We start from the raw sequence: 24,347 nt of genomic DNA, 5'->3' as shown, positions 1-24,347 counted from the left end.
CGGCTGGTCCCTGACACTTACTTCTCATTGCAAATCTAAGCATTTGCCCCTTTCTTATTTTTATTATATTTTTTTAAAGAAATCATTGTAATCTGGCATGAAAAGTAAGGCATTTATGGCAGAATAGAGAATGGAGCTTCTGGAATTGTTATGTTAACCCCATTCCTGATGCTTTTTTATCTTCCTAGCTTTGTTTATCTTTCTTTTTTCACCTACTTTAAGAATTATCATCACGTTCGATTTTATGTTACGAGCTGCCTTAAATCATTTCCAAAACAATTGCTTGGTTTCAAATCCTGATTTCTCCACCTAGCAGCTATGGAGTTTGGGGAATTTATTCTCCTATGACACGAGATTAATGCCCACCTCACTGCATGGCGGCAAGAAATAAATAAGATAATGCATAAAGTAATTAGCACCATGAATGCACTTAATACATTTTAGTTGTCATTATCATCATCATCATAATTATTATTAAAGGAGGCTATAAATAAATACATATGTGCATACCTTTTCTCTGCCCAAGGGGGTTGAGAAAAGCACTGCAGAACAAGTAAGTCTTGAGCAGAAATTTACAAGGTAACTAAGGATTCTCCAGGTGACACGATGGGGAAGGGCATTTCAGTGAAGGGCAACAGCAAGAACAAAGTCACAGGGATAGGAAAGTGTGGGCAACCTCAGGAAATTGTGAGCTGGTCCTTACAGCATGGCGGCAGGTGGAAGCAGGAAGGGTGCTCTCTGGGTCTGCCTGAGTTCCGAACCAAATGTTAGTTCATTCATCCTCCAGCCCACAGTTCTCAAACTGTAATATGTATCAGAATCATCTGGGAGGCTTGTTTTGGAAATGCAGAATCCCAGGCCCTGGCCTCAGAGATTGGATTCATTAGATCCAAGGCAGCGCCGAAGAATCTGTCTTTTTACTCTGCTCTTCACAGTGATCGTGATGAGAGTGGTCCTCAGCGCATGCTTTGGGAAACCCTGCTCCACCCCATTCTCCCATCTTCCCGCTGCTGCCACACACACACGTGCACACAAACACACATGCACATGCACACACACGTGTACACACACACTCTGCCCACCTTATTCCCAACACCATCCATGGGTCAAACATCAGCCAAGAATTTCCTGCAGGGCCTTTCTGATCATATCTCCATCCCTCAGTTCTGCTTCTCTTCAGCCCTTATTCCTGCCAGGGAAATACAGAATCATGACACTTACATGAACACAAATGTTATTTTAATCTTATGGCTCCTGTTATTGCAAGTACCTGGGCAAATTCTCCATGTAAGTGCCAGGGGGAGGTCAGGACTTGGAAGATCCAAGAAGAGACGGAGTGGTTGGATGTGGTGCCAACAAAGAGATGGCTCCCTCCCAGCCCCAAACCCATCTCACCTCTCTCTCCCTCTCCCTGCAGAGAGTTGTCTGCACGGCTGGTCTCAAGTGGTATCCTCACCCTGCTCTGATTCACTGTGTCAAAGGCTGTGAGGTGAGTCTCTAGAAATGATTCTACTGTTATTATTGTTGTTATATTAATCATGGCTACCATTTACTATTCCTACTAAGTGCTGTAAATATCCCTTTAACAGATTTCTTGGACAGGAATCAGCAATCGCATTTTATAGACCATAGAACTGAGGCACAGAGATATCAACAAATATACTCAAAAACACATTTGATGGGTAACAGAGTTGGGATTCCAAGCCAGGTATTTCTGGCTCCAAAGTGTGTGTTCAATGTAACTTTGCATCTGTAAGGGAGATGGGGAGGTGGGAGGGAGGGCATACTGATGTAGCATCTATAATATGCCAACACTATTGGTCATGCGGTTTACCAACACTATCACATTTAACTTGTACAGAACTACATGAAGCACTTTATTTTTTTTCTAAATTTCCACTTTACTGATGACCATTGCCTGTGTATCACTTCCTTCTGCCATAAGTGTTTGTCATTCACTTGTTCTTCAACCCCAGAAGTAATATGGACACTATAGACCCAACCACTGAGCTGAAAGTGGAAGATCCTCTCTGACGCTTCAATTCTCTGACTTCACAGTTGAGCCATCCCCTGGAACTTGGCATTATGGAGATCAGTGACCAGCTTGGGGAGGGGCAGGGACAGAGTACTTGGACTGTCATCTGTATTCTCAAGGCAGTGCTGCTCATGGAACTTCGAGATTTTCTGTGCATACCTATTCCCCTTGTGGTTCTTCTCAGCTGGCAGTGAAAAGGAGGCCCCAAGTCCCATCCAGGGGGATGTCTAAATCTCTGTGGTTCCCCCAGAGCTCACTCAGGAAAATCCAAGTGAAAAGGACTAGCTCTGGAAAACTTTGTATTTGTTGAAATTCTTAGAATATCACAACCAGAAATGCTCTTCTAGATGAACTAAACCTGACCTTTTATTTTAAAAATGGAGAAACTGAGACGTAGACAGTGGCCAGGTCTAGAATTTGATGGAAGGATTCTCAGTGTGATCAAACCCTACTCGTTTGTTGTATAGAGTGGAAAAAGAGAGCCAGAGAGGGGATGGACTGACCCAAGGTTGCACAGTATAATAGACACAAAGCCAAAGCATGAACCCAGGTCTCCTGGCTTCCAGGCTGATGCTTTTTCTCCTCCACCAGGCTACCTCCAACCCATGAACCATCCCCTGATTTGTAAGTGTCACAAGGGAGTCCCTGGGTCACACAATTCTTTCTGTGTATTGATTAGGGACACCCTGTGGCATCTTCTCAGGGCGCTGGACACTGTAGTTTTTAAGAACCCCCATTATTCAAAGATTCAGCCAAGAATGGTAGAACAAAGGCCAAGGCCCTGTGGCTGTTGCTTCCTTCCATCTCTCTGAATCAGTCTAGCCTTTTGGGAAAAGGAAGCTTGGGTTACCTGGGCACTCATTCTGCTGAGTCGGCCGTCTGGGCAACCAGTGTGACAGCGGAATTCGATCCCTCCTTTGACTCAGCACTGGGGCCTAAGAGACCCTTACCTGTCAGGCTCTGAGTCTTGCCAATGATGCTTATCGCCTTTGCCCTTGCAGGTGCCCCTTCGTGTCCTTTCCTCCTTAGCTTAGAGCTAATAGTTCGTCTCTTGTCTGGGGCTGAAAAGTATGCTTAGAAGAGATGCAAATACTGGCTCCAGGGAAGAGCCATCAACCTGGAGTGTCTAGAGGTAGCCAAGATCGAGAATGGGTTTTGGTACCCCTGAAACCCCTGCCCTCTGCCCCGAGCTGTGTCCAAAGTGGTCATTCACTCGTTCATTAAAGCTTCACTGGGTGCCTATTAGGTGCCCAGCACTACGCTAGGTTCTGGGAACACAATGGTCTTAGTCAAGTGCAAACAGTAACTGTGCTCTCCTTGACTCATCTGTGGTATCTTCTTGTCCCTTATCCATTCATGCATCTATGTATCCATCCATGCATCCATGTATTCATCATCTTACTAAATAAATATTTATAGAACATATATTTGATAAAGTTTTGCTCAAATTGCCAGGCATTTTGCTTGGAAATCTGGGATACAAAAATAGATGACACACATTCCTGTCCATAAGGAACTCACAGAATAGTAAAGGAGATAGACAAGTAAAGAGAGAATTTTAAAACAAGTAAAGAGAGAATTCTAAAATTTCTACCAAGAGCCATAACCAAAACAAGTTCAAAAAGCTATAGAAGCACAGAACATCCTGGGGGCATTAGTGAAGGCATTTTGGAAGGGCAATGTTTGAGCTAGATCTTGAAGGATGAATTGCTTGCCTGAACACATTATTAGTAGAAGCAGCAGCATGAGAAATACCAGAGACAGGAGAAATCTCTAAGTAGCCAAGCTTTTCACATGCTATTCTCTCTCTCTAGAAATTCTCCCTTCTCCACCCCCATCTAATTAACTCCTACTCATCTTATGATCTCAGCTGAAACGTCATTTCCTCAGGGAGACCTTCACAGAGCTCCCTGATTAGGTCAATTCCTCCTACACTTTAACAGCATCATGGACCTTTCCTCCATAGCTCTTATCAGAGTTAAAATTGGCCAATTAGATATGTGCTTATTTGAGTAAAGTCTGCCTCCTCACTAAAGTGTAAGGTCTAGAGGAGTAGGAGCTATATCTATATTGACTTACTATTATATCCTTTTCTTTAGCACAATGTGTAACACATAGTAGGCATTCAATAAATAGGGTTGAGTAGAAGATGGATGGATAGACGGGTAGATGGAAGGATAGATGGGTAGATGGATGGAAAGATGGGTAGATGGATGGAAAGATGGATGGATGAATAGATGGATAGATGGATGAATAGATGGGTGGACAGATAGATGGGTAGATGGATGGATAGATGGGTAGATGGATGGATGGATGAATAGATGGGTAGATGGATGAATAGATGGACTGATGGATGGATGCGTGGATGTGGCTGTAGGAAAGGACACATAGAAGAGAGTAGCTAGTGATGAGACTGGAGGTTTTTTCAGGGGCCAAATGAAAAAAGAACCATTTTCATTTATTTTTTCTTTTCTTCCTCTTCTTCCCTAGCTAGTCCTTTACCAAGCCAGTTCCTTTCATCCTAAGGAAGAGACGTTTGGTTTCCTTCATTAGTCTGTTCACATATTATATGAGCAAGAACATAAAGAACAGAGCGCACAGGCAGATCTCCTAGGGTACAGAGAATAGCAAAGGCTTATCCCTTGTTCACTTGTTGTCTGTGCCTCTCTGCTCTAATATGAATATAATAATGTGTTCATTATGGCAGTCACACAGCAGAGTCACACCTGTGCTCACAGCCATGCATATGTGCACACACACCTGAGCACAGCTCTTGCCTGTTCTTGGCTCCATCTTGCTAAGATATTTTTTAGACCCTAATGGGGTAGTGATGAAATGGAATCTGGCATTATGAGTTGGGGGCACAAAGAATCTGTGAATTTGGAGCAGAAATGCAAAAGCCAGGCGTGCCACATAGGAAGGACTCCTTGTGAGCTTGGTTCTCCCCAAAACAGTCAGGATAGGAAGGAGAGACCAATGGATCACAGGGGCTGTACTGGGATGCAATGGTCTTAGACAACTGATGACATTTTCTTTCCCATGAATGTGTCACTGAGCATTAGAGACCCCAACTCGAAATTTAATCAGAGTGATTTCACTTTCATCTGCTTTCTATATTAGAAGGTCACACAATAGTGCCTCTGATGTGGAAAGGGGTCTGTTCATTGCTTTGAGAAATCAGTGGGCTAATCCTGCTTCTTTATTTCACAACTGAGAGTCCTGAGGCCCAGAGAAGATAAGCCACTTAACCAAAATCAACAAGTAACCACTCAGTTGGCTGAGGTTTGGAAGACTAGAACTCAGGTTTTCTAAACTCCTGCCAACTGCCTTTACACTATGCCAATACAATTACATTCCCTTTCAAAAACATCTCTAAGAGCCAAGTTCTGCCCAGCATTAAATTAGGTGATTCGGAGACAAAGATGAACTGGATATTGCTCATGTCCCTGAGGAGCTCACAGTCTTGCACAGCTACAGATACATAAACAGACCATAGAAGACAGTGTGCTGAGTGCTTGGATTGGGGAAATGCAAGTACTAGGGGGATCACAGAGACTCCTGACTTTCCCCTAAGCTGGCTCTGGGTTCAGATCAGTAAGGACTTTCTATCCTCTTTTCCTCATCTTTGGAGCATCACAGAGTTGGAGGAACACAGGAAAGAAAAGAAATAAGTCAATGTGCTAGATAGAGCTTAGAATGGTAAAGAAAAAAATACGGAGCCAATCTAGATCTAAATCACTACTCTGCTTCTGCCAGTGTGATCTTGGCTGAGTCCCTTTTTTGCTCTGAGCCTCAGAGTCTTCATCTGTGAAGTGGGAATAGTAATGCCCACCTCTCATGTGATTCTGAGAACAGAAGAAGAAAACAAACAGTAAAGCTTGTGACATCGAATGCATCTATATACCTATTTAGAGGAGAGGGAGCCCACAATCATACTCAGACCACTGTGCCAAATTGCTATGAATTCTTATTTTTGATCTTTACAATTCTTGGGCAGTTTACATTCAGCTTCCTAATATATTTGCATGTATTTTATAATAAATTATGTTTAATTACCTACTACCAGGAAAAGTGGAGGAAGGGGACTCAAATTTTCGTATCATTTCTTCAAGTAAAATGAGCCCCCTACATCAGGAAGACATAAATGGTCTATCCTGTGACTTTGCATACCCCAGCATACAAGAGTGTGTCTCCCAGCATACCTATACTTTAGTTGGGAAAAACTTGGCTCTACAAGAGTCTTTATAAATGGCAGAAGTGATAACTTGTCCAAGGGGTGTCGGGATTTGAAGCCAGGTGGGCTGACAGTAGAGGTTTCTGAGAAGATGAGAGACAGCTAAATGACTGCAGAGGCCATCCCCCACTCACTCCAGGATGCTAATAATGCCTCCTTTCCTTCCTGCCTCTCTCTCCCTTTATAGCCCTTCATGGGAGACAATTACTGTGATGCCATCAACAACAGAGCCTTCTGCAACTACGATGGTGGGGATTGCTGTGCTTCTACAGTGAAGACCAAAAAGGTAGGCCAGTGTGCACCCCTCGGCAGCCAACACCTGCAGGCCTCCCAGCTGGCCAGGATCACCCCCACATGCTGGACAACCCGTTGTCCTGGTTGTGTCAGAGCTTGCCTATAACCTTTATTGTATTGTATTTTTTGTTCTTTTACTCAGTACTTGAACAAATATCATATGCTGAGCCCCGAGCTAGGTGTGGAGGCTCATGCATGATCTTTGCAAATGTGGTCCCTTACCTTCAAAGCTTAGAGTCAGACAAGGAAGCAGACAAATAAAAGTGCAATAAATACTTTTAGAAGGGAAGAACAGAGTGCTGTGAGGGCCCAGGCAAGGGGTTGGAGAAGGCTTTGCAGAGAGATCAGCATTAATGCTGAAACTTGAGGGATGAGGGGAAGGGGTAGAGAGGTGGCCAAGAAAAGAATGTCTGGGGCAGGAGACTGGCATGTAAAATTCTAGCAAGAACATGCATTTTTAGGGGGTATGGCTAAAGCGTAGGGGAAGAGAGAAGATGGGACATTTCCAAAAAGGTCAGTCACGGCCTTTGGGCATTTTATAATCTCTTTCGTGTTCACATCTGTGGAATTAGGAGGTGTGGTCTTCATTGTGATTTTCTTCCTTTGTGTGTTAGGATTCAAATGTTTATAGTAAAACTAGAACATTCAACTGAGGTGCATATCAACCACTCACGGAACAATGGCCACCTCTACTTTCCTTCTGATGAGAGCTGGGACCAGAGTTTGGGGCCTTAGCTGAGAGCTGGGGGAGTGGTGGTCAACGTGGGCAACCTCGTTGAGAAATATTCTTGGGGTGAATGAGTTAATGGCAAATGATTTCTAGTTTTATATTCATCTACAGTCTGAGTTGAACAATCATTTGATCTCAAAGATCATTTGACCTGATCTCTCATTTTAAAGAAGGGAACTATGTTCTTGAGACAGAAAGGTCAAAGAATCCTAGTTACTTTGGCTGAAGAGCCCTCTGTGATTATCCGGTCCAAACTTTTCATTTCATTAATGGGGGCCCTGAGGCCCATTAAGGAGGAATGATTTGTCTAAGATGGCAGAGTAACTGATAGAAACAGAATAAGGTTCCTGGCTTCCTATCCAAGGCCCTTTATATTGCAACATCTTTAAGAGAATTAGTTCCTTCAAGAAAGATGTTCTGACTTAAAATGCAGGGGATGAATAGGGTAAGACTTCAGGGACACACTCAAATCGGAGGCCTGTTACTGCATCTTTTGGTTGCTGAATAAAGATGCTTTGGTTCTCTGGGATGACTTAGTCCTGTATGGGCAACACCTCTCAGCATGGCTGCCCCCCCCTTTTTTTTAATAAAACACTGAAGGTATACACTTTCTGCTCAAGTACAGGAGAATACAATGCATTTTATGTTAATGAATTTCATTATTTTTCCCAATTATGAAACAATACATATTCTACTTTTTGGAAAATCCAGAAAGTAGAAAAGAACAAAAGAATTCACCGGTTATCTTACAATGCAAAGATAACCACTGCTTTTCTTTTGCCATATTTTATTGTGTGTATAAGTATGTGGGTATTTGTGTTTATGTATATATTACTGCATTTCTAGTTGGGATCTTGTTTTGGTTTGGTTTTGGTTGTGCAGGAAATCTTACACATAAGAATTATCTGATCTTAGTATAAACTTCTCAGGTGTTTTTTTTGCTATATTACTATTTATTATATGGTTATGATGTACAATAATTTGTGTAATCATTTACATCTGACTTTTATTTTTAACTTTTGAGTTATTTCAGTTTCTCACAATGATAAATAATAATGCTAATGAACATCTTTACACATAAATATTTGTATAGTTCTAATTATTCCTTTACAATTGATTCTTAGAATTGAAATGCCTAGGATAAAAGGTGTGAGCATTTTTAAGGCTCTTGATAACTGTTGTTAAATGAACACAGTGTACAATAGTGTCTGTTTCACATCACTGGAGTCAGCCATTTTTGAAAGTGAATGGACAGTGAAGTTTGTGTTTTAAATAGAAGTTTGTGTAGAATTATGACACGTTATTCATCTGACACCATCACTTGGAGAAAGAGCAGCTCTGATTAAAATAATTTTCCTACCAACTATAGCTTACGTATTAAAACATAAGAAATAAAACTAATTAATTTTTATTGGGAAACTTCCTTAAACAGATTGCTGTTTCTACAGAGTGTGTGGTGGGACATGAAGTCATGAGATTGAGTTTCAGGTGCAGATTCTAAATTAATATATACACACACACACACACACACACACACATATACATATATATATCTAATGGCCATTTTGGCTCTCTGTTCCTATACTGGGTTTGGCTGAAGCAATCTCAGACTCCAGGGCCCTGAGATGAGAATTGCCTCTTTACTGAGGGACCCAGAGTCAGTCTCTTTGCTAGTTCTGAATATACTTCTTAGGCTTCTTTTTTCTTTCTTTATTTCACCCACATCATAAACATAGCTTTGGCTTTCTGTGTTAAAAGATCCTCTTCTTCTACTTTAAATTATTGTTCCTTCCTGTTGGCTAAGGCTGCAGAATGCAGATGGCCAAGCTTCCTCCATGCAATGAGATGCAGGTTCATCGAGCATCTCTATGGGCTGAAAAGTGGACCAGGCTGTGTGCACACGGCAGAGTCCAGACAGACACGGTGCTTGCCCTTGTGAAGCTTGTAGTCTATTAGGGGAGCCAGACATTAGGCAGTGAACTGTACAACTATGCACTGAATTACCTTTGTGGAAGGGGCAATGAGGGAAGGGTGCAGGATCTTACAGAGAACAGTGTGAAGGTGAGAGAAAGCTTCCCTGAGGAAGTGACGTTTACGTTGAGACCTGAAGAATGAGTAGGAGCTTTCCTTGTGAAGGTGGAGAGTGGTTGGGGGCAGAATGGAGAGAGCTCTTAGAACTATGTGTGACATATGGATTGGAGAGTCTAAAGGCCTCTCTTATGGTGCATATGGCTTTGCCATAATTATTAGTTGTTCAGAAGTGTTTGGAGCTTTCTTTAGGTTCAAGATTTCTGGAAGTCTGACTTCTAGAGAAGGTGTCTCAAATTGAAGTCATATTTCTACAATTTAATTTTCCCAGTCTAACTTCTACCTAAACTCCAACTTCTTGAAACCTTTGTACTCTCTTGTACCTACCGAACTATTCCCTGCAGTAGACTGGTTTAGAGAGATAATAGATGGAGAAAAGAGATAATAATACAAAACACCCCTAAGCGAACTGCTGCATATGTCAGACCCTGCCAGACACTTGACTTCCGTTATCTTCTTTAATCCTCATGCCAACCCCAATAGGTTGCTATTATCCTCGTTGCATAGAAGAACCAATTTGGGCTCAGAGTGCTTATGGGACCTGCTTGAGTTCAGTTGGCTGCGAGTGCCAAGGCCCAAATTCAAACCCAGTTCTGTCTGACTCACAAGCCCAGCTCTTTCTGCTGCACAGGGCTGAGTCTCAGAAGAGGAAAGTAGGTGAGGCTAGGACCTTGTCCTCAGCGCACCTGGGCAGGACCCTCCCAGTTCCAGTTGGAGCATTTCACTGTGAGCCCAGACTGCCAGGGAACCTAGGGTGTGGGACCCCTCTCCTTGGCAAAGGTGAAAGCAGCGTTTCCCAGCAGCAAAGACAGGGTGGGGAGGTGTGGAGGCTCCCAGCCTTGCCAATCATCCCAGACAGGAGTTTCCCCTGAGTGGAAAAAAGTCCTGGTTTCCGTCTCCAGCTTCCCCAGCAGGAAGCCTCTCAGAGCAGGAGTGGGGCCAGAGGCTGGCTTCCTTCCTCTCATCCCCTTGCCCTTACCTGCTGGTCCTGATTAGTTCCCACCTCTACTCTTGGTCCCAGTTCCATATCATGGGCATTTCCCTGCCCATAAGCACCCAGCCTGGCACTCAGAAACTCGTTAATAGGTCAGATTTGCTTCATGCATCTTCGTAAATTACAGTAATTTTATTAATTGAGCACTTACTATGTGCTTGGCCATAGGTTAGAATCTTTGCGCATATTAGCTCAGACTCCAGAACAACCCAACAAAGTGGACGATTGAGGCTCAGAGAGGTGGAGTCATTCGTACAAGGTGACAGGGCCGTGTGTAGGATTTAGAATTTCCTGACTCCAAACAAATACTAGCAGCTCCTGTTTATCAAGAGCTTGCTATTTGCCAAGCATAATGTTAACTGCTTTTACATGTGTCATTTCATCTCATCAGCACAGTAGCTCTGTTGTAGATGTTGTCTTTCTATCCTCATTTTATAGAGGATGCAACTGAGGCTGAGAAGGGTTAAGGCCATATGTGCAGTAAGGGATAGAGCTGAGATGAAAACCTGGTGAGTCTAGGCTGCACGGCACCTGCCTCTAACCTGTGTTCTGAACAGCATGTTGCAATGGGCTTGCATCGTGCCCTTCCTCTGGAGGGTGGGCTTCCTGTTTCATAGTCCTCCTGGACTAGAGTCCTGGGTATGAACTCTGGGCCCAGAGTTAAGCACTCAACACCTTCTTCCAGACTTCATTCTTGCCAACTCTCCACCTCAACCTCTTCTCGGTCCCCAGGGCAGGGGCCTCCCCGCCACTTGGCCCAGAATAATGTCTGTCTGCTCTCTCCATCCTTCCTCCCCTTGTTTGTCTGTGCAGACACCAGCTGTTCCCACATCTGCCTCATGGGGTGACCCGGGCCCGGCTGGCAGACAAGAACAAGACAGTGCAGGAAACTCCGTCTGACAGGGGTGACCAGTCTCCCACCCAGACACCTGTCTGCAATGTGAGGCAGACAGGAAGGGGCAGGACTCAGCTTCTCAGCATGTCAGTTTATTATTTTCCTGTTGAAGCCTTGAGGAGTCTCAAATATGGAGCAGATTTCCAGAACAATTGTTTCGTTTCCCCTCATAACAACAAAAAAAATATTCTTTTATAATTGGAATCATTCTAAGGAAGCATGTGTTGGGGGTGTGAGGGAGGGAGGGGAACCACCTGAACATATTCAATATACCAAGGCTTTCTAAGGTGGTGGCCTGGAACATTAGTTATGGTCGTGTTTCAGGTGGCTGCTAAGAGACTGATTCTGGAAGATGTCTGTGGAGTCGGAGTGTAGTGCCAGCTGTGTGACTTATGTCTGTGACCTTGGGCAGGCCAGGTTCACCTTACGTTTTTGTCTCTTGACATTTGGATTAGATTCATGTCTCAGGACTCTCCACATGGCTTCCTGAGTGAGGTGGTCATTGAGCGAGAACTGGAAGGCTGGCCAGGCCTGGGACCAGGAGACAGTAAGAAGTTAATCCCAGAAGCACAGGACGGCACGCCCAACTGATGACATTAAGTGTAGGGTTGCCATATTTATTTGCTAAATCTAAGTGAAAACATGTTTTCTTAGGAAAGAATGTTATACCTAAATGTAGCCCATTGGTCTAGGAGGCTAGTGATTCTAAAGACGGGGGAAGATAATCAAAATTATTGGATGGAAAGCAGCCTTCTTAGCAGAGTGGGCCATGATAAAGGGTTGGATGTTGGGTTTCAGAGTTAGGGATGTACATCAATGGCTCTTCCGTATTGACTCAGCAATCAGAATGGTCCTTTTAAAATAAGTCAGATGGGATCACACCTCTATGCCAAGTCTTGCAGTGTCTCCCCCATTTTACTCACAGTAAAACCAGTCTTCCCAATGGCCTGCAAGGCCCTATGTGCTCTACCCACTCCCATTCCCTCTCTGACCTCACCTCTTACTCTCAGTGCTCCCCGTCACTTAACCCCACCCCTCTGGACTCCTTCCGTCACTTGCACAGGCCAGGCATCCTCCTACTTTATAGCCTTCAACACTGGCTTTTCATTTGGCTGAAAACACTTTTCTCCATTCATCGTCATGGCTCACCCCCTCACCTCCTCCAAGTCTTTGCCCAAGTGTCATGTTCTCGATGAGCCACACCATGAACACCCATGTTACATCACCCCTGTCATTCCCATACCCATTTGCCTTGGCTTCCACTTTTTTTTTTTCCTTCCACAACATTTATCACTTTGGCACATACTATAAAATGTATTTATTACTTATTATCTGGCAATCCCTACCCCTCTTGCTGCTAGAATGAATATTTCATGAGGGCAAGAACATGCATCTATTTTGTTCACTGATGTATCCCAAGTTCTGATGCTATGTGTAGATACTGTGCTAGGCTATGAGCAAGATGGACCTGGTCCCAGCCATGCTGGGTTCATGTCTTTTGGACTAGCAGCTGGGCATTTAGAGTATACTAAGTGCTAATGGAGACACAGCGAGTGAGGAAAGCCAATGAAGCTTTCTAGAAAAGGCAACACCTTCTAGAAAGGTGAAACATGAAAGGTACAGTAGGTCTTACCCAGGTGAAAGGAGTAGGAGGAAGACCAGAGATAAGGATGAGAGAGGGAAGAGTGTTTCTGGCAGAGGGTACAGTCTGTGCAAAGACCCAGATACAAGGGAGAGTATCAAGGAAATTATAATTCCTGAGTGTGGCTAGAGCACAGTGCAAGAGGGGAAGAAGGGGTAAGAGATGAGTCTAGAGGATGAGCAGGCTTTCATAAGCCAAGCCAGGGAATTTGAACTTTAGCCAGAGAGCAATGGGGGTGTTCAATAATTTTAAGCACTGAAACAGCCTAGAAGGTCCTAGAAGGCTTCCTGGAAGAGGGCATAGATGTACTTAACTTGGAAGATTAGTAAGAGACAACAGGCAAATGGCTAAGCAGACTAGACTAATTCCTCCTTGTCTAAAAGTCACTGGCTTTCAGAGTGTTGCAATTTCCTCATTTGGGGTGTAGCTTTGATTTGCTCATATGGATAAATAGCTCCTCATTTTAGCTTGTGCCTATGAAGGAATCAGATCCTTCTGTCCCAAAAAGTTATCATCATCATAATCATTGTCAATATCATCACCACTACCATCAGTAGCACATCATCAACACCACCACCACTATCAACACCAACCTTACCAATATCACCATTACCATCATCATTTATTGAGCACATATTATATGCCACGCACTGTGCCAAGTGCTTTCCTTGAATTATATACTTTATTCAAAATACTTCTATGTGGCAAGACTGTTATTTCCTCCATTTTACAGATAGAGAAACTAAAGCCCAAAAAAGGGAAGTAACTTGCCTGATAGCATCCACGAAGTCACTAACAGGGCAAGGAGTCAAACCCAAGTCTCCTTCTTGTCTAGGCTGGTGCTTTTGTCCACTTTACCCATATTTTTTCTCCATTTTCTCCTCCACTTATCCATATTTAAACAAGCCTCTGTATCCACTGACTATCCTGAGCCAGGCACGTGTCTATCCTACCCCCAAGGAGCTTACAGGGGAGTCCTCATACTTGACATCACGCCTCGCTCTACTTGGTCTTATTCAATCTTTCCATCAACCGTTTGAATATTCTGAGGCTCAGAGTGGTGAAATGTCCTGCCCAAGGTCCCACAGTGGGCAGGTGGACAGTCAAAGCTTTCTGACCCTCTGCACAGGATGCCTCTTGCTCCCCCCACTGCACACTCTCTGCTTGTGACCTCTCTGTTGAGTCTGAGTCAGAATCCAGCCCCTGCCTGTCTCCTAGCCTCAGACAAGACTGCAGCCAGGGTCTTGCGGTGCACTTGCCTGGGCTGCATTCCTGAGCCGCTCACACACACGGATGGAGGTGTTAGCTTGGGCAGCTCACCCAAAGGGAGAAAGTCCTGTGCCTGAGCACCATCTCCAGCCCAGAGGAAAAAAGGAGAGAATCCTGGCCTTTAGTCATTGACCTGGGCTTGTTGACAGAATCCCAGAGTGGGTGGCCAAGCCATTTATGGGACAGCCTAGCCACATGGTGCTGGGAATCCCAAATGTAAACTGGCCACCACGGCGTTCGTGCTGTGGGTGGTAGGTTTTCTTGGGAGGCCGTGTGGGGGAGAAGGTGGGAGCTGCTTGGGGAGTCAGGGAATCTGGGAATGATCCGTCTCAGAGCTGACTTTATCAGGATGTGACTCTTCTCCCCATGCCTCAGTTTCTTCCTCTGTGAAAAGGGGACCTTGACTCCTGCACTGCCTGCCTCCTGGGGATGGTACTGGGGAGTGGTTACTAATGGGGATGCAAATCCCAGGCTGTGAGCCCAGTGACTCACTTCTTTGCATCTTAGTTTCCTCTAAGATGTAAAACAGGGATAGTAAGAACAGCTGCCTTATTAGGGTTGCTGGGAAGAGTGACTGAGATAATGCACACTGAGTTAACTCAGTGCCAGGCACAAAATAAGGGATAAAAGGTTACTGGCTATTAAAATGACAAAGCAGCAGTCAGCCTGGCCAGGTGGCCTTCCCCTTTCTCTCACTTGCTGAAAAGCTTCAGTGTTTGGAGTGGGATTTAGAATCCTGCATCATCTACTTATTGACTGGTAGTGAAGCCCAGGGCAAGTTTGTTTTGTTTTCAGCATTCTGAAACCTCTATTTTCACATCTGCAAGATGGGTAGCTAATAACGATAGCCCTAGGAGGTTGTGTGGAGTCAACAAGCTAGCATGTGGAAATTATCTGGCACTTCCCTGAGGAAGTGCCAGAGTGTGAGTGTAAAGTGCTGTTCACTGCTGTGAACCTGTATGAACAGGCTTCTCATCTCTCCCAGGTCAGACTTAGGAACACCTGGGAAAGTGGATGGAGCTGGCGATTGCCACCCTTCTCTTCCCAGATCTAGGTCCTTGATCAGAGAGGAAGCTTGTGATGAGAGGGGGGTCCAAGGCAGGCTCTGAACAGGCAGGTCACAAAGAGGAGAGGAAGGGCAGGAGGAGGAAACAAGACACTGTGCATGTTCTCTGCACTGGCTACTCTGCGAGCTGGTTCGGAAACAACATATTTCATTGACTCCTCACCAGAACCCTGTGAGGTCTTTATGAAGACCCTCATCTTACAGGTGGGCAGATGAAGTCCACTGGGTGCCAAGGACTTGCTGAAAGTCACGCAGTGCCATGTGGAGCCCATGCTTAAACCCAGGCTTGTCTGCCTCTCAAAATCCTAGCCAGGGGGCAGTAAATGCAGCTGCATTTACAAACATGTGGTGGAGACAAGGAGACTCTGGATCTGCCTCCTGAGACCAAACCTTCTGGACTTCATCATATTCTGATTGGGGTTCCTTCCCTTGGTTTGCAGACACATTTCTTTGGGAAAATGCTGAAATGCCCAGGCTGATCCAGGGAGGACAGAAAATGGTCCTCCCACACCCCCATAGCCAGAGTGGTCAGACTAGCCTGAGAAGTAGCCTGCGGCTGATGATTACAGAGAACCTGATAGAACTGGGGTTGGCAGAAAGGGGAACACACAAGACAGGGTTCGTGGAGAAAGTCTACATTTCTAGGTCCTTTCTGGCCAGGGCATTGCCTTCTACCTTTCTCAGACTGAGAAGGGTTTTCAGACAGATGGGAAAGAAGAGACCATTAAAATTGAATCTTCATGCACAGAGAGGGAACTTGAGCCCAGAGAAGGGAAGTAACTTGTATAAAGTCATTCAGCATGTAAGTGTAAGAGCAGAGACTCCCTGACTTGTATTCTGCATGTATATTCATGTATTCACTTGTCCCTCCATTCATGGGTTCACGGAATGCCTGTTACATGGTCTATGTGGACATGGTCCCTGTCCAGACTGAGCTGACAGTCCAAGAAGGGCATACAAATGGAATACTGTGATATGGGATGAAGGTGATGGTGCCATCTTTGGTCAGGCCAAAGGCCAATGAGGGAGGAGGTGGTACTTGCAATAAGACCTGAAGAATGAAGAGGAGCTGGCCAGGAAAGAGCAGAAGGGTGGAGGAACATTAGTGGCTAAAGACTTAAAAGAAGGAAAACTCTTGGAGTACTTGAGGAACCAATAAATTCCTTACTAAGCCACAGAGAGTGAGGGGAAGAAGGGAACCAGGTAAAATCCAAGAGGTGTATGGAGATCAGATCATGCAAGGCCTTGAACTCATGGTAAGGAATTTGGGTCTTATTCTAAGCGATAGAATCTGTTGAATGTTGCCTGCGCCAGCTGTAGCAGGAAGCATGAGAGATAAATTAGACGCAAAACAGTCTCTAATGGGTCACAGAGCCCAATGGGAAAGAGTCATGGAGAGAACTGTGCAGAAGACATTAGAGGTAACTGGATCATTCTAATGTTAGGATGTGGGCGAGGACAGGAAAAGGGGACAGATAAAGGGATGGGTGAGTTGAGGACAAAGAGGCTGTCCAAGTCTGGGAGGTGGGAGAGAGGGGACAATAGTCAGGAAAGGTGTCACAGATGGTGAAATATGAGCTTGTGGGAAATTTGACTCAGCACACATGTATTCAGCATTGAGCATCTCCTAACTGTTAAGCCACATGCTAGGGCTTTTGTATGTTTTTTCTTGTGTGATCCTCACAACCATATGAAATGTGGTATTTTTTTTTTTAGCTCCCTTCTATGGATGTAGAAACTAAGGGTCATGGCAATGAAGGGATTTTCCCAAAATTGTTCAGTAAGAGGCGAGCGAGGATGCGAACCTAGGCCTTATGGCTCCCACGGCATTACTCTCCCCACTCGACCTCAGTCGGTTAGATTTGGACTTGGCTCTGCCCGCAGTTTCCCACTTGGACTGGAGGGCTTTCTCTATGTCTCTTTCAATTCTAGCATTCTCTGCTTCTCTTGGAGGTGAAGAGGTTGCAGAAGAATATTCTGTATTGGAAGTCATAGCCTCCACAAAGGCATGGAGGCTGGGAAGCAAATGTCCTGAACAGGGAACAGCAAGTAGCTCTAAGCAGAAAGACAGGCACTGCCTGGCAGAAGAAGCTGTGCGATGCTTACCACAGCATCAGGCATCTATGAATTTAAATTGAAAGGAGAAACAAAGAGATGTGCTAGCCATGAGTCCAATCAAAGAGTCAGAGAGGGATGGAGAAATGAAGAAACATTCATTCATTCTATGGCCTGGCTTCTGGGAAAACAAGAATGAACAAGACTGACACAGACCCTGGCTCACTGAGAGAGAGACAGAAGAGGATCTATATATTTATAGTTGAGCACTGAGCATATGCCAAGCACTGTGTGCTAGGTGTTTTTCATCAGTTAGTTCACTTATCCTTCATCGCAACCTTAGGAGGTGTATGCTTTCATTATTCCCATTTAATGAATGAGTTAACTGAGGCTCAGAGAAATTGTCACCTGCTCAAGGTCACACCTCAATTAGGTAAGAGCGCTGGGGCTTATACTTCAATCTTCCTGATCATTCCTACATTTTTAATTATTGCAAAATTGCAGGACGGAGAGAGGTTGGGAGGGAGGGAGGGCAAAGAGGCAAAGAGAAAAAAAAAAGAGTTAGACGTAGAGAATGAATCCACAAGCTAGAAAGACAAAGATGCTCTGAGACTGTGTGAGCTCTTGGAGACCCTGCCTAGGCAGGAGGCGAATGAGGTCATTAAATCCATCTGCGCAGATGGGGGACCCTCTGGGGAAAGTTATATGCAAATGTCATGATGCAATGAGGTGAAATCCACTTGCGTTAGCCCAGGCTGGGGCTCAAGCAGGGACTGCACTGTGCTTTTTGGAAAGACAGATTATCCACTGCATGGGGACGGCATTCGCTCTGCTGGGCTCTTTCTCTCAGTTTCTAGAAAGGAAAGCCAGCCCAAGGTCACACAGCATGTGAAGGGATGGACTGGGAACCAAAACTCAGACCTCTCACTTTTTCTTCTCAATTTTTGTTTGGTTTTTTTCCTAGCTTTCATAATATATATGTATATCAAATCATCATGTTGTGTGCCTCTCTCTTTGTCTTATGCTAAAATCTGCTCTGGAGATCCTTCAACCAAATGTTATACAAAACCTTTATGTGAAATGTTCCCCACCAGGGTTTCAGGCCCCCTAGAAGGTGGTCTGAGCTTGCTGAGACATTCTTTTGTTGTTTGCATCATTGCCTCCCAAAATCAAAATTACCAATATGGGCAGAGAGTTATGCTTTGTTTTTGTGTGTGTGTGTGTGTATGAGGAAGATCAGCCCTGAGCTAACATCCGATGCCAATCCTCCTCTGTTTTGCTGAGGAAGATCGGCCCTGGGCTAACATCCATGCCCATCTTCCTCTGCTTTATATGGGACGCTGCCACAGCATGGCCTGACAAGTGGTGCGTTGGTGCGCACCTGGGATCCGAACCTGCGAGCTCTGGGCCACAGAAGCGGAGTGCGTGCACTTAACCACTGTGCCACTGGGCTGGCCCTGAGAGTTATGCTTTCTTAAAAGATACTTTCACATCTTTTATTTTACTTGATCACCACAATAGTCCTGTAAGTTAAATATTCCATTGTACAATTCTATTAACCAACTCTGGTACAATATATCACAATTTTCACCCATGATTTCACTCAGCCCTTAGAGTTCACAGTGCAAGGGGAGGTGGGGGTCTCATTATACCAGTTCTACAGATAAGAACCTGAGGCTCAGAGAGACAAAGCTTGTCCAACTTTCAATACCAGATTTGTCACTTATTACTTTGGGCAAATGACTGCCTCTTTCTGATCCTCAGTTTCCCCATCTGCAAAAGGGTGATTGTTTTAGTACCTCTCTTACAAAGTTGTCAAAGGATTTGGTGTTTTCCTCTTTGGAAAGTGTTTAGTACATTGCCTGACTCATAGTAAATGTCCCTGAAAATGGAAGCTGCTATGATAATGACCATGGTGATTTTGATAAAAGTTAGCACAGAGCTAGCAAGAAGCAGATCCATGACTTGAACTTGAATCTGTTGCCCCCAAACCCAGCAGTTGTCTCTCTGCCCTGCACTGCCTCTCTGAAAATTACTGCTTCAGACCCACACCTGGCTAACCTCTTCTGTCTTTCTCTCTGCAGGTAACTCCCTTCCCTATGTCCTGTGACCTACAAGGTGACTGTGCTTGTCGGGACCCCCAGGCCCAAGAACACAGCCGGAAAGACCTCCGGGGATACAGCCATGGCTAAGGAAGGGCAAGGAGTTGTCAAAGAATTCCCAACGCCAGGACCCGCATCCCTTTGGTATTGATTTCACAGTCAGCTGCTCAACGGAATGGCCTCTCCACACCAGGGATCCTTAGCACCCAACCGGTCTGCCTTTAATTTCACCCAGGAAGGACTCATAGTGGGGGCGCATGAACCAAGTCTTGCCATGTTGAATGATGGAATGGAATCCCATCCTAAAGTCTTAGATGGATTGCATATACAGCATGCAGTCCCAGAGCCTCCTAAAATTCTAACCATCTGTTACACAACCACAGCAAGAAACATATTCTGTATCTAGGAGTGTGCACATCTGTGGTTAGTACACATGCATGTATACGCACCCATATAAACACCTGTGTGAGGGCAGTTTTGGAGACTGAGCAGAGAGAGAGACTAGAACAAACTCAATTTTTCCTTTCCCAAGCTCCTAGCCAACACTGTCCTTGGGAGAAAGAGAGTTGCAGAAACTGCTAAGACCAGTTTATTGTTGAGATGCCAAGATAGCTCATGACCCGAGGCTTGGAATATGTAGGTCATGCACAATTGTATAGTCCTTTGGGATTGGAAGTGAAATGGTCTCTGATCACCTACCTTCTAGGGAAGTAGGACCCAGGAAGAAGAATCCAAGGTATGAAAGCCCACAAATTCTGCTGCTGCCATGGGGGATTTTACCCCAACTCCAGGGTTCGAGGCCAAGCTGGAAATGGCTTAGGATTGCAATATCAAGGTATTATAACAGCCCCCTGCTTGAGGCTTAAGGCTTGAGGCCATAATATCCCTCCAGGACCCACCCATTCCCCAAACCTTGCCTTGGGACCACATTTGCTGCTACTTTTCCTGCTGCTCTATCCTATACATTGAGTACCCCAAGATGGTAGGACTAGGTTAGAAAAAACCCCACACAACCAAACAGTCTGCCTTAAAAGTGACCCACATTTTTCCACAGCTCCTCACTTCTTAGCCCTCCTGCAAGAGAAAAACTCTCATTGGCCCACATGGTGAGAAGTTAAGTTCCCTATGGGTAGGCTTCTCATCCTGGAAAGGAGTTGAGGGACTTAGGATGCTGAAACCTTCACTGAGAGTCCAGAATGTCTAAGCCAGTGTTAGATTTTATAATCAAGTGGAACAGTGTTAAATTTCTATGATGTTGGAGCCATTCAGAGACTGTTGGAATTGTAGGGACTCTTGAGTTATTATCCTTATCCAAGCCTTCCTGGCCTGCCAGGCTAGAGCAGGCTTTGGTCCTGAGGACCTCACTGTTGCTCTGAGTAGCTATAATTCTGGAACAGAACATCATCTTGGATATGATCAATCTAGACTATGTTCTTGAGGACCATCAGAGGAAAGCCAAAGAGTTCACAGCCTCAGTCCCCAACAACCTAACATGGTCATCATGTTTCCCACATAGTCTTCCCACTGCCAGGACGCCCATCCACACCCGTGGTTGGGCAACCCTTTCCTCTCTCCCATGTTCAGCCTTCAAAAGTTAAGAGGAAATCAGTCAAATGCAAGTGGAAGCCCCCACCTCTTTGGGGTCTTCTTGCCTCTTTTAAGCCAGTTACCTGTCTATTGCTTTTGAATTAATATGGAAAGAAGTTAATACAAAATGAAGTGGAGAGAATGGTTAAGTTTGACATAATTTCTGAGACCTGGAACTGAGAAAATGAGGCAATGGAAGGGTTTAAACTAGATGTATCACATAAAGGTTGCTGTAAGTCAAGTCATCTCAAGTCTAGTGAAGACAACCAACAAAAAAAAGTCTAGCATAGAAATGGAAAATACCAGGCACATGTGCTGACACTACTCATTCCTGTATCCAAGGCAAGCATTGTTAATCAGTCATAACCCTTTTTCCTATGGGGACCAAAAATAACTTCAGAAACCTTCTTACTATATCACTACCAACAGCAATTACCTGCTGATCAAGAACACTTGAGAAAACATCTATTAGCCATCTGTGGTCTATTATATTAAGAAATATATCAAGGTGCTTTTTGCACAGGTGTCTACAAATAAGGATGCAGTGCTTCGATAGTTTTGTGTGGTTTGTACCATATTACAAACTCTGAGATTGGGTTCCAGAATGGAGAGGCTGCCACCATTGTTAAGGTCAGGCTCAAATCCTTTATGTTTCCTCCTTACAAACTCCTATCTCATTTATATTCACAGCATTTTTTTCTGTAATTACCAGGACCAATCCTTAGCAAAATAATAATAATAATAATAATAATAGAAGAATTGATCTCATTTTGTACCCCTCTCCAGTATCTTAGAACTCTTGCCAACTCTTAAAGCCCTCTTCTTGCCCTAGCTGAGTTATCAACCTGTGTGGTGTTAGCTTAGAAGATATGAACTAAGAAAGGTAACAGCGTCAGCCCTCCCAGTTGCTTTATTACACCAATAAGTAATAGTACAAAAAGCCTTGGAGACCCAAAGACGACATTGCTAATGGTGGAGTTGCAGGAACCACAGAGGAAACTCACCAGCTTCCCTTAAATTGACCCCCACCCTCTTTCTTCCTCCAACTTGTCTCTCCCCACACTCTCCATCTGTGAGCAGAGTTTCCTGGAGGCTGACTTTTATCTTCAGACTCACAGATTGAGTTGAACTCTACTGAGCAAAGATCCACCCAGTCTCCTTCTTACCATCGTTCAAACCTGTTACTCACAAATTCATATTTGCCAAGGATATTAGGCAAGAGAGGCTACTTGACTGATGGCCAGACTCATGCCCACATGGATGGTGTAATTAATAGGCTCTTCTCAAAACTTAGTGAAGGAGGGTCAGCTCTATTCGTGCAATGCAGTGACTCCCATTTTCATTTTCTTTTTGGGAATAAACTCATTGTCTCATCCCTTCGATCATCTCCTGTTTAGGATAATGGAGTACTAGGAAGGAGAAAGCTCTGGAACACTATTGTCCGTAAGCAGCTCAGGGGCCCTAAAACACTTGAGGGTTCTGGGTCTGAAGAAGTATTAGCCTCTTAGCAGCAAGAAAGAAAATGAAGTGGACAGTTCTCCAAGCCTTGTCTTGGGATGCCTTTCCAAGGACAATCCTAACTGCCTGCCCAGAGGACTTGCATTACCCCCTAGAGTCTGTGCCAACCATCCTTAAGGGAAGATATGCCTTGGGAAGTCCATTTTGGTGGCTGAATTAAGGTGTTAAGGAAGGGAGAGATCAGTGGTCGTAAGAGTAGGGCTTTGAAGATGGAGGGTATCAGCTGCTACTCTTGGCTTCAGCATGTTGAGTCACTGCCTAGACAGTTCTCTTGGTCTTAGTCCCACCTGGGCCAATGCTTAAATGCTATTTGTTGAAAATAATTCTTTGAGACAGATTTCAGCTACCTCCCTTCCAGGTTCGATTTAACTTGGTTGTTAACTGTCAATTTGTTATAGGTCTTACCTGTGTTTAAAAAAGCAAGAGAAAGAAAGGAAGCAAGGAAGGAAGGCAGGGAGGGAGGGAGAGAAGGAAGAAGGAAGGAAGAAAAGAAACCATAAATTCAAGTTAACAGTTTTGAGGGTTTGCATGTTTTTTTTTTTTTTCTGGAACTACTTCAAGTGGGGAAAATAAAAAGAAGAAATTGACAGTGACAAAGCTGTACAAATAGAGATTAATAGAAGCCAAGGAAATTAAAAGGAAATACAAGTGCATGATTAAAAATAAGAATTAAAGAAACCTATTTTTGTGCTTCCTAAAGGAACTTGTTTATTCTACAGACTGAGTAGGTAGACACAAGCATAACATTTTCCTAGAAGGAAACATAGAGCAAGATTTTACAGCACTGTTATTGTCTGTACATTGTGGTAGGTCCAGGAAATAAGGCATCTTCCCTCTTGATATGTAGTCTTGTTGTTGGGGGAGCATTTTATCTATTTGTTTGGTGGCAATTGGTGGTAGTAGGGAGTGGGGAGGGCTTGAAATTGGTTTTACCAAATATTAAGGGGACATATTGTGTTGTATTTTCACATTATAAAATGGTTGTATTTACCAGTAGAGCACTGGGCTTTATAAAGACTGCACTTAGAATCACACTGCACAGTCCACTTTCCTAAAAAGCTGCTACATAACCAGACAGGTAATTCCCATGGTTTTTGAGAAACAAAACAAGCAAACAGCAAACATAAAAACTAAACAGCAACTGAATAACAGCCTATTCTTTGAATTTACTCAAGTTTTGCCCAATTCCTACTAATTGAGTGATCTTTAAAAGAGATGTATAATAGCCAAGAGAGGAATTATGTCCCTAGACCAAGAACATAGAATTCTTGACTCCAGGCAGCAGTTTGCTCAGTGATCTGGAACAAGTCATCAAGTTGCCTCTCCATTTGCCTCAGCTTCTCGAGCTGCCAAATGGGGATAATACTACTTACCTACCTCACAGTGGGGGGGGGCAGGGGATTGTGAGGCCCTGGGGTTTGAAAGGGGCTGTGGCGATCTGTGAGAGCCAAGGCTTGACACAAGTCCATGGGTTATTTTTCAAGAATGCACAGGCCCATTGGCCATTTAAGAAAGACAGGGAGTGCTCATTGGATATTTCAAGGAATAATGCTGGAGCTCCTGGATTATAATCCACTTTAAGAGAGAGGCTTGTATTTGGGAATATTTCATTCTTAGGTAAATTGGATTTTTTCCCTCCTTATTCTGGCCTTTCACCAGTTCTATAATTTGATTAAAAGCCAATTACTTCCTACAGTGTAAAAGTCAGTTTGCTGTTGTCTATTCAATACTTCTGGGCCATTTCCAACTTTATAGATGAAGGGACCCCCTAAATCTCTTCTTCTCAAACTTAAAATTCTGCATCAAGTGTTTAATTAAAAGAAGATACGGCATTCTGA

At 44.2% G+C, this 24,347-nt stretch overlaps 1 protein-coding gene across 1 annotated transcript in view; it reads left to right on the top strand.

The window, feature by feature from the left end:
• PAPPA (pappalysin 1) overlaps positions 1-23,902 on the top strand; it is a 240,959-nt gene extending 217,057 nt beyond the window's left edge. Inside the window, exons 20-22 of the mRNA XM_087419210.1 lie at positions 1,418-1,489; positions 6,457-6,555; positions 19,387-23,902. Coding sequence (XP_087275336.1) covers positions 1,418-1,489; positions 6,457-6,555; positions 19,387-19,494 — 279 coding nt within the window. The 3' untranslated portion in view covers positions 19,495-23,902. The remainder of the gene's footprint in view (positions 1-1,417; positions 1,490-6,456; positions 6,556-19,386) is intronic.
• The last annotated feature ends 445 nt before the right edge of the window (positions 23,903-24,347 follow it).

Source organism: Ceratotherium simum, chromosome 29, assembly GCF_057802395.1.
Source record: "Ceratotherium simum simum isolate JZ-2026a chromosome 29, ASM5780239v1, whole genome shotgun sequence".
NCBI lineage: Eukaryota > Metazoa > Chordata > Mammalia > Perissodactyla > Rhinocerotidae > Ceratotherium > Ceratotherium simum.
Note: the sequence above shows the minus strand (reverse complement) of the source record. Positions and strands in the feature narration are given on the sequence as shown.